Source organism: Aquarana catesbeiana, linkage group LG04, assembly GCF_042186555.1.
Source record: "Aquarana catesbeiana isolate 2022-GZ linkage group LG04, ASM4218655v1, whole genome shotgun sequence".
NCBI lineage: Eukaryota > Metazoa > Chordata > Amphibia > Anura > Ranidae > Aquarana > Aquarana catesbeiana.
Window position 1 is genome coordinate 236,932,936 of NC_133327.1, and position 10,422 is coordinate 236,943,357.

General features: G+C 40.0%; 1 protein-coding gene across 2 annotated transcripts in view; it reads left to right on the plus strand.

Moving 5' to 3' along the window:
* FXR1 (FMR1 autosomal homolog 1) overlaps window positions 1-9,125 on the plus strand; it is a 77,005-nt gene extending 67,880 nt beyond the window's left edge. Inside the window, exons 15-17 of one of the 2 annotated variants that reach the window (XM_073626278.1) lie at window positions 2,050-2,130; window positions 2,588-2,679; window positions 8,102-9,125. In XM_073626278.1, the coding sequence (XP_073482379.1) occupies window positions 2,050-2,130; window positions 2,588-2,679; window positions 8,102-8,254 (326 nt within the window). In that variant the 3' untranslated portion in view covers window positions 8,255-9,125. The remainder of the gene's footprint in view (window positions 1-2,049; window positions 2,131-2,587; window positions 2,680-8,101) is intronic. The other variant, XM_073626279.1, reaches the window with a different exon arrangement.
* Window positions 9,126-10,422: the final 1,297 nt, after the last annotated feature.

Genomic DNA, 10,422 nt, shown 5'->3' on the forward strand with positions numbered 1-10,422 from the left:
TTGCACTAGTATAACCTCTTTTTAAGAGTTGTGAAATTAAGACAATCCAGAGTACTGAATCTTTTGTTTGCATCAGAAGCTGGATAAATGTCAGCTCCTGTTAATGGCAAGACCAAGATTCTAGGCATCATGACACTGATGAAATTATTTGTAAACTGTCAATAGGTGTTATAAGGCCCGGTTTACATATAAGCGGCTGTTCCCTACACCTTTTTTTTTTTTTTTTTTTTTTTTTTTTTTTTTATAACACAGCCACGTGGAAATTGCATGGTGTTTATACACCATGCGATTTCCATGTGCTGAAAACTGCACCACATTTTTCAGTTCGTGGGGTTGTCATTAAGGATTAATAGCACCCCCACACATTTTCCATGCAGCTAGAGATGCACCGAAATTTCGGCCGCTGAAACATTGCGGCTGAAAATAATGTTATCGGCAGAATGTGGCGAATTTACTGCAAATTCATTGTGATTTTGGACACAATTTTACCGCAAATTCGGGCTGCTTTTACCATGTTAACTGTGCTTAGGGTGTGTTTTTCATAGGTCATGCGACTTAAAAACCTCATCACAAATGTAAGACGGGTGCGTTGATGCGTTCTTGTGGCATTTTCAATGCCTTAACTGGGAGGTGCGTTTTTGGTCAGTTAAAAAAAAAAAAAAAAAAAAAAAAAAAAGCAGCAAGCTGGATTTTTAACACCACAATGGAAGCGCAACGGACCAGTGTGAAGACATACATAGAATTTAAAGGGATACATTTTTCTTTAGCTTTTCTTGCGCTAAAAAGTGCCAATAATTACCAACAATAAATTCATATACATTTAAATTGATATTAATTAAAAATCTAATATTATACAATTCTATATAAAAATATTCATCTTTTTTAACCGCTTCCCGACCAGCGCACGCCGATGTATGTCGGCAGAATGACACTGGTGGGCAAAAGGGCGTACAGGTACTTCCCCCTTAAGAAGCGGTGCTGCGGATGCATGCACGCCGCATTCTCTGTGACCGCGGGTCCCGTGGACTCTATGTCCGCTGTGTGCTCGCGATCGTGTCACGGAGAGGTAGAAAGGGGAGATGCTTTTGTAAACAAAGCATTTCTCTGTTCTGCCTTGTGTCATGAGAGAGATCACTGCTCTCTGTCATCGAGAGCAGTGATTACTGTCATGTGTGTTGAAGCCCCTCCCCACCACAGTTAGAATCACTCCCTAGGACACACTTAACCCCTTCACTGCCAGTGTCGTTTACACAGCAATCAATGCATTTTTATAGCACTGATCGCTGTACAAATGACAATGGTCCCAAAATAGTGTAAAAAATGTCCGATTTGTCCACCATAATATCGCAGTCCCGATAAAAATCGCAGATCGACGCCATTACTAATTAAAAAAATAATAATAATAATGCCATATAATTGTCCCTTATTTTGTAGACGCTATAAATTTTGCGCTAACCAATCAATATACGCTTATTGCGATTTACCAAAAATATGTAGAATACATATCAGCCCCTAAAACGAGGAAAAAAATATTTTTTTTATATATTTTTGGGGGATATGAGGCGATCAAATACCACCAAAAGAAAGCTCTGTTTGTGGGGAAAAAAAGGACAACCATTTTATTTGTGTACAACATCGCACGACTGCGCAGTTGTCAGTTAAACCGTCGCAGTGCCGAATCGCAAAAAGTGCTCTGGTCAGGAAGGGGGCAAATCCTTCCGGGGCTGAAGTGGTTAAAAACTGTCATTTTTGGTTTTTGGCCAATTGCATTCTGCATCTTCGGTTTCGGCACCAAAATTTCCATTCAGTGCACCTCTACATGCAGTACCACATTTTGTATGCGGCTGTGGGAATGTGTGTAATTTACATGTACACCCGCATATATGTGAACCCTAGCGTAATGCATGCTAATCCATTTTAGTTCTTTCTGTAAAGCATGACAAAATGGTGTTTGTACTTTGGAGTGTTTTATTCATGAATTGCTTATGACCGAGGATTGAACTTTTTATTAAAGAATAGTAAAGTTTTTGATGCACTTTACTGTTGCAGATGATAGTGAACAAAAACCCCAGCGACGCAATCGTAGCCGCAGGCGTCGCTTCAGGGGTCAGTCAGAAGATAGACAGCCAGGTAACTGAAGTGGGTGGAATCATTGATAACTAATCTGCATGAAAATGCACTGCTATTACATCGGGTATTTGTGCAATAAGTGGCAGTGGACAGTTTAACATGCTGTATGAAAATAAAACCTTATTAGTAACTTGTAATTCCTGACCTAATTACTAAAAATTGTTACCACTTACAAGTGGAATTACTCAAATTTCTGTCTTAGTTACCGCTCTGCTTTGCAGTATGTTTTCCTATTGGTCAGTACTAATATCATGATAATGGTACAAATGAAGTAAGTCAAATCTATGTGTGTGTTTTTATAGATTGCTCATAACCTGCACATAATTAAATGTACTGATATTTTCAGTGCAGTTTGTTTGCTTGTGGTCACTTTTATTATACTTGGTTAGTTGATAAATGATCTTTAACGTCTTTTTTGTTTTTACACATATTGTTATAAACTGTTATTGCTTTACAGTTACAGTGGCAGACTATATCTCCAGAGCCGAGTCACAGAGCCGACAGAGAAACCTCCCTAAAGAAGCATTGGCTAAGGGCAAAAAAGAAAAGGTAGGCTGTGTAACTTGCTGTGAAGAATTCACTTTAGAGATCAACTATTGGCAAGTTCAGGAATTCTGAAGTAATTTGCAATTAGTTGCTATAAGTCAATTCAGGCAATCGGGATAGGCCTTACCCTCTGAGGAAGGGTGTGGGTGAATCTTGTCAAGGAGACTGGTATCTGCATGAGGCTTTCCAGCTTCCCCCTCTTTTCTCTAGTTTTATCTGTGAACCACTGCCCCCAACGACAGTTACAGCCGGCACTTTGTATTTTGGATGAGATCTATTATGCGCATGTGCTTTTGTTTGCCTGGATTGACTTTTATCATCAATGGTGGATACTTTTCTTTGTGAATGGAACATTCTAAATGTATTTCTACAGACTTCTACCTAACCTTTGCAATATTTAGTCAACCACTTGTATGCCCCTTTTATGGTTGCTTTCAAGTGTCAGATTATCATATGCTGCAAGACATAAGCGATTGACTTTCAGTGCTGTGTATTTTCTGCTATAAAGTGGTTGTAAAGCTTTGTAATTTTTACCTACAGGTAAGCCTATAAATGAGGCTTACTTGTAGTGTAGGCAAAATGAATATCTCCTAAACATGCCCCGTTTAGGAGATATTCATCCTGCATGCAGCCGGTGCCATCAGCGGCGCGTGCACTCTGAAGGTCCGACCCTCAGAGCTTCTTGCCGGAACCGAGGGCTCCCGCGCGAGTGACATCACGGCTCCAGCCACTCGCATCGCCGGAGCCCGAGATCCCAGAAGAAAGGATGGGCGAAGATGTCAGCCCTCTCAGTGGTAAGTGGGTGCTGCTGAAAGGGCTTTGTATGAAGGTGAGTATTTCATAATGTGCTAGTATGCGATGTGGTTTTTTTTTTTTTTTTTTCCCCAACGGTTTACTACCGCTTTAAGAGGGAACTTTACCAAGAAGGGTAAGTTTGGCTTTAAGGCCACCTCCCCCACTCCTCTTTAACATTTGCCCCCTTTTTTTGGGTGGAGAAGTGGGTACCTGGTTTTGACAAGTACCTACTCCCACTTCTGTTTTGGATCGCTTATACTGCACCGTAAGGATGCATTTACGCTATAGGATTTTGTGAACACGCAAAAACCGCTTGTCACACTTGCAGTTCCATTTATTAATAGCACCACAAATGCAGCAAAACAGATGCCATGTTTTTTGTATGAAAAAAAAAAAAGCTGCAAGTGAATGCTTGAGCTCAAAAAGTTGCATGAGCTTGCTTGCGTGTGGGCAGCCCACTGCAATAAATGGGCTGCTCTATGCATATGGATCGACAGTGCCCAAAGATACATACAGTATATGCGTGCCATGATTTTACATGCTTTCAGGATACGCTATAATGTAAATGCAGCCCAACAAAGTGCCCAACCTCTCACTATTACTTGGGAAGAAGCAATATGAATTTTTGTGTCTCAGGATTGTATTATATTCAGGTTCTAGGGAGGAAAATATTTAAGGCTCTGTTTCCACTGCTGCGAGTTGTTGTGCAACTTGACACATATGAAGTTGCATGACAAGTCAAAATCCATGTATTTCAATGGTCCCCGTTCTAATTGTTGTGACTCAAGTCACATCGCCTCCAAAAAAGGGTTTTTGCACTACTTTGTTCCAACTGGTCGCATGACATCGCATCAAAAATTGAATTGCAAAGTCGCACTGTAAATTGCGTGACTTTGGGTCGCAATAGTGTAAACCTAGCCTTAAGGTGTCTGGGGAGTTATAAAATAATCCTTAGACACATCTTAACCACTTTAGCCTCCAACGTACAAGTACATTTCCAGGTTGAAGGGATTATACCGGGATGATGCCTGCAGCTACAGGCATCATATTGGTGTAGCGGCTAATTAGCAGCTGGATTGCTTTTACAGGTGGCGGAAGGGGGTCCCCTCCTGCCATCCCACCGGGGAGCCCAGGACTGAAGCCAGCGGTTCTGTCGGCTAATCATAGAGATGACAGGGGAATGGAGCGTGTCCGATCATCATGGTCTAAGAAACTGGAAGCAACAAGTATTTTGTCACTATCGGTTTTAGTCTAATGTAAAAAATGTCTTGGCTATTGTATCCGCCAACAGTCCACATTCTAACAGTGGAAAAATGGAATGTGTATCTTTCATTAGGCCCCCTGTGCTTTCTTGTGATCTCAGTTTGGTTCTCTCTGCCCTGCAGCCACCACCATTTGAATCCATCAGGGATATTCCCTTATATGACCTCTCCTGCAAAGTACTTTTTGATTGCTATCCCATCTGCCAGACATGTCTTTGAGTTGGTAGCTTTCACCTCTAAAGGAGCCTTTCTCATACTTTGCAAAGACAAAGTTGTTTTTAAGACTAAGACCATCTTTTCTTCCCAAGGTGGTATTCAAGGGAAATTGTGTGGACGAAGTCAGACTCCGTTGGTCTACCTCAATCCTACAGGGTTGATTAGACAGACTGATTCCTATTTTATTCTGTCCTCAAGGACACCCTGCTTCAAAGTCCACTGACAGGAGATCAATAGGAAATCTAAATTGCTATAGCTTGCACTCTCCTCCTGCGCTATTAAATGCCCATTTCACCAGTTTCCTGAGCATTTCATCAACCCTCTGTAACAAAGCTGTGTAAAGCCATGATTGGAAAAGGGTGTGTATTTGCGCTACTTAAAACAGATTGCCTAATTATATGACCAACCTCTGGTATTAAGTGAACATAATCATAGGTGCTTAAACATATAGCAAATCTCTTGTATCAAAATCATATTCATATAACATAATCCCCTTATACACTTAATGACATAAAAAAAAATCCAAAACATGAAAAACAGCAATAAAGTGAAAGTAGCACTCCCTCATAAGCTATGTGCTACAATTAAAACACATGACGGTGTTTTGACACTTGTTTGAACTATAGCACATAGTTTATGAGGGAGTTCTACTTTCAATTCATTGCTGTTTTTCATGTTTTGGAAGCACCTGTGTGGAGGTGGAGCACATAGTTTAGAAGGGTGAAGAGCTCTCAACACTTGCACCTTTTTTCCTTATGCTTTTGGATATAAACTGGGGACTATGTTGGAAGCTTTTTCAGTGAAGCAAATAGTTTTTAAGGGTGAAGGGCCCTAAACACTGGCACGTGTTTTTAAATGGTAGCACATGGCTTATGGGGAAGTGCTACTTTGACTTTATTGCTGTTTTTTCATGTTTTGTATTTTTTTTTTTTTTTGTCATTAAGTGTATAAGGGGTTGATGTCATATGAATATGATTTTGATATGAGATTTTCTATATTAAGCACCTGTGATTAAGTTCACTTAATACCAGAGGTTGGTCATATAATTAGGCAATCTGTTTTAAGCAGCGCAAATACACACCTCTTTTCAATCGGCACTTACCATTATGGGAACACAATTTGTATTTGCAGCAGCTTAGAGGTCAATTTAATTTAGGTCACTGTATTTTATATATCACATTGGCAGCACGCAGCACCATTTTTCTTTTATCTAGCTATGTAAAGCCACTACCTGGTGTTCTGTTTGCCTAGTTGCTCCCGACCCTCCTCATTCATTGTTTGGGGATGTCCCAGGATCTGTGAACACTTTGACTGTGTTCTGTACTGTACGGTTAAGATAAGAGAAATGTTTTACTTGCCTATAAGTTCAATATCTTTGAGTACATACAGTACAGGACCTGGGCCACCCTCCTGGTTATTCTACATGCTTGCTATTAAACTGAGGACTCCCAAAGTAGGGTAGGGTTCTAGGGAAGGCAGGCAGTGAGCATGCCCTCAAAAGCTTGCCATTGTCCAATAACCTGAAGGTACGAGCCTATAGCCCAGGGTATAAATACTTAAAAACTAAACAAAAAAACGGGTTCACAAAGGAATTGTCCACAGCAATATAGTATGCACTCATAGATCACTCACCACATCAGGCGTTGTTACCGTAACCAAAACATGTTATACAAAAAAGTCCCGGTATAGAACACCAAGATTGCAAAATGGGGTATACTTTTGGTAACAAATGGATCAATGGATAGTATGATCCATTTGTTACTAAAAGTAACCTCTATGCCTTCCTTGTGTTCTATACCAGGACTTTTTTGTATTCTTGGCCTGTGTTTACTGTACTCCAAGATATGGAATTTACAGGCAAGGCAAAATTCCTCTTTAAAATTCTGAACAGTTGAATTTCATCACAAAGTACTTAGTCATGACACAAGAGAACAGAGGCACAGTTTGTATGGCTGCGCTATCCTGCTAAAAAAAAAAAAAATTGCTATGGTAGAAAAACTGACCTAATAATTGGCACACATTTTTTAAAGGAACTGTGCATTAATACACACTGCTGGGTGCACGGAGGGGTAATGAATACTGGAGTAGCTTCATGGGAGTAAGCTGAAGAAATAACACTTTCCACCAGATGCTCTTGTAGTTAAAGTAGAGCTAAATTTTTCTATCCTTTACAGCCAAGGAAGCTGTAGCTGTAGCCTCTGTTTGATCAGCAGTTGTCATGGTGCTGCAGGTCATCAGCTATGACACAAGCCATTTGATGACTTGACACTTAAGTTGAGAGCTAACGTAAGCACACTAGTAAGTAAACTGTAAGGCCTCATGTACATAGGGCGTCTGCTTAGCCCACCTGAATGCCTTTGCATTTTTATTTTTTTCCATTTAGCCAGTTATTGCCTCTGTGCGCATGGACACATAAGCGAACACAGAGGTGCTGTTACAGGCTAGAAAAAAAAACCCGCCAGACACCTGTAAAAATGTGTCTTTTTAAGCCCAGCTTGTGTGAGGCCTAGCAGTTATCATTGAAGACATTCCTTGAATGTAACTGTTTTGGAAAAACACGTTATACTTGCCTCCTCTGTGCAGTTAGTTTTACACAGAGCAGCCCTGACCCTCCTCTTCCGGGGTCACTCTTTTGGCTGCTCCTGGCCCCTCCCTCCTGACGAGTGCCCTCATAGACCAGCAACTTGCTATGGGGGGCACCTGAGCCGAGCTGGAGCCCTGTGTGTCCATTCAGACTCAAAGCTGCCATTCAGCCCTGCCCCCTCTCCCCTCATTGGCTAACTAACTTTGACAACCGTGGGAGCCAATGGTGCTGCGGCTTTTCCCCCAGCCAATCAGGAGGAGAGTCCCGGACAACCGAGGGAATCTTAAGGGTTGGGGGGGGGGGGGGATTTTTGCTGCTACACACAGATTTTTTTTTTTTTAAACTTTATAAAAATGCATAGAATAGAATGCATTAAGATTAAAAAACAAAAACAAAAAAAAAAAAACCTTTGCCTTTACAACTCCTTTAACATAGAGTGGAGCTTTTTTTTCTTCTCTTTCTTTCCCACCCTGATATGCGTCACTCCATTATTTTATTTTATTTTTTTTAATTTTTTTTCCTGAATCTTACTTCTCTTGCTTGCTTTAATTAAGTTTTCGTTTTCCAGGTAAAAGATGTAATTGAAGAACACAGTCCCACAGAAAAGGTTACAAATGGCCCTCGAGGGTCCTCTGGCGACAGTGCTTCAAAGTCTCAGACACCAGCCCCAGAAAGAAAAGATGGAAGCAACCAAGAAGCCATACTGAACGGGGTGTCCTAAAATGGAGTTTCCTAGTTTACAGTTCCTTTACATTACATTTTACAATAGTGCTTGTACAAGCTTGCCAAAGATAGATTAAGGATCGCCAGTCTTTACACCACACTTTCAGTTCCTCCATTTGGAATAAAGAAAGGGGAGGGATCCTGATACACATGTTAAGCATAAGTTGATACCTACTGTGTTCTAAATACATCATCAGATGTGCCTTGAGATAGTATACAAAACATTAAAGAAAAAAAAAAGTAAAAAAAAAAAAAAGTGCTGGCTAAAGGAAATGTTTTGTTTTCAAATATAGCATTGAATTGGGGAGATCCTGCATAATATTTGTTCTGAAAGCATTAGCTGCTTTTGTTACATTTTTAATAATATGCAACCACTTCTTCACCTGAGGAAAAACTAGAAAATGCAGTCTAAAAGTATTTTGCACTGAACTGTAACTTCTCCATTGGTTAGGTCTGGAAACTGGTCGTTTTAATACATGTTTAATTTTTTTTTCTTTCTTTTTTATTAAAAAAAAAAAAAAAAAAAGCTGAATGGAGGAAACTGCAGACCACTGGAACAGACAAATACTCATCTGCAGCTATTGGCAGTGACTGTTCTTCATTGGGGCTTTGTTTGGTTTATTTATTAAACTGTACAGTATTTAAAAATCAAACATTGCTATAAACACTAAACCGAACGTAGTCATGTCCACAAAGGTATAATCCTAACTACTGATGAAAAGATCAATTTCCAGAATGTTTCTCCTGTATAAAACTGCATATGTTAGTCCTTAGTATGGTATTTTTATTTTTGTTTTGGTTGTTTGATGTGCAATATGTTTTTGTATGCAGGTAGTAAAAAGAAAAAAAAAATAAACTTTGATCTTCCATTTTTGATTATCTGCCTAGTTTCCTATGGGGAAGATATGATAAATTCTTAAAGCTGAACTCCAGGCATATATATATATATATATATAAAAAAAAAAAGTTATGCGTAAAATGTCAATGTATTTTTAAATGCAACAGGTGTAAAGAAAATTTGTACTTGCCCCCCCCCCCCCCCCCCTTCTTTTTTTTTTTTTTTTTTTTTTTTTAAGCCACTTCTAATCCCCTGCCTAGGAGCGCTCGGGCATGGAAGGGCCAGTAGTAGGATCTTGTCGGTCTCTCTGCTGACAGGGAACCTTTTAACAAAAATGCGCAGTGTGGTCTCTTCAATGTGCTGCTATTTTAATGTACAATCTGCAGGCTGGTTGTATGTACTTGGCCAAACTCTTCTGCAGTGCTGTTCCGAAGGCTTGGCTATGCTGCCTGGTAGGGGTGCCTGGCTCACAAAACAGGCTGCAGAAAATTACTGTTCCTTTGGCGGGTAAATCTGTTCCAGAATGTTAATTGTGTATTTAGCTGCCTACCAGGAGTTCAGCTTTAACCCCTCAGTTACGTAGACATCCAGCAACAGGGAGGTTAAAAATGTGTGTATACATAATGACCTATGATTTGAAAAAATGTGATCACAGTTGACCAGTTTTGAGATTTAAGTGCTTGATAAAATTTGCAAGAAGTAATGACAAATTTATGATTCCTTTTTTGTACTATACAGATTTCCTTGATTTTACATCACGTGTCATAATTAACCCTGGTTTTTGGTTCTGCTGATGTTGGCCACACATTCTGAGGGCCCAAATACATAACTGGACAGAAATCCAAGAAATAAACATCTTTCCAGCACATACTTTTCAAGCATATCTTGTCTACTTCTTTTTCATTTCTCGCATTTCCTCATACAGCCTTTTTATCCTTCATCAGTGCTTTGTGACTTTTCCTTCTCTCAAGTTTTCCTGCTTTTTGTGATTTGTGGTTCAGAAAAGCTTAGTGATTGTACACCTCAGACATGAAATATGCACAAAGCATATCCTTCTATAGTGTCTACTTGTCTCAAGAGAACTAAGTGTTGTTTCTTCTTGTTGGCTCGTTCCTCTGCTACCAGCATGAATCACTTCTGACAAGTTTTCCTGACACCAAGAGAAAAATGATGACAGGGGAGGGATCTCCAGCTGATTGACAGCCTCAGCCCTGTTCCTGTGTGTTGTGTGAAGGGGGTGTGTCCCTTCGGCTCTCATGCTGTGAGGGGGAAAAAAAATATTTGATCCCCTGCTGATTTTGTACGTTTGCCCACTGACAAATGATCAG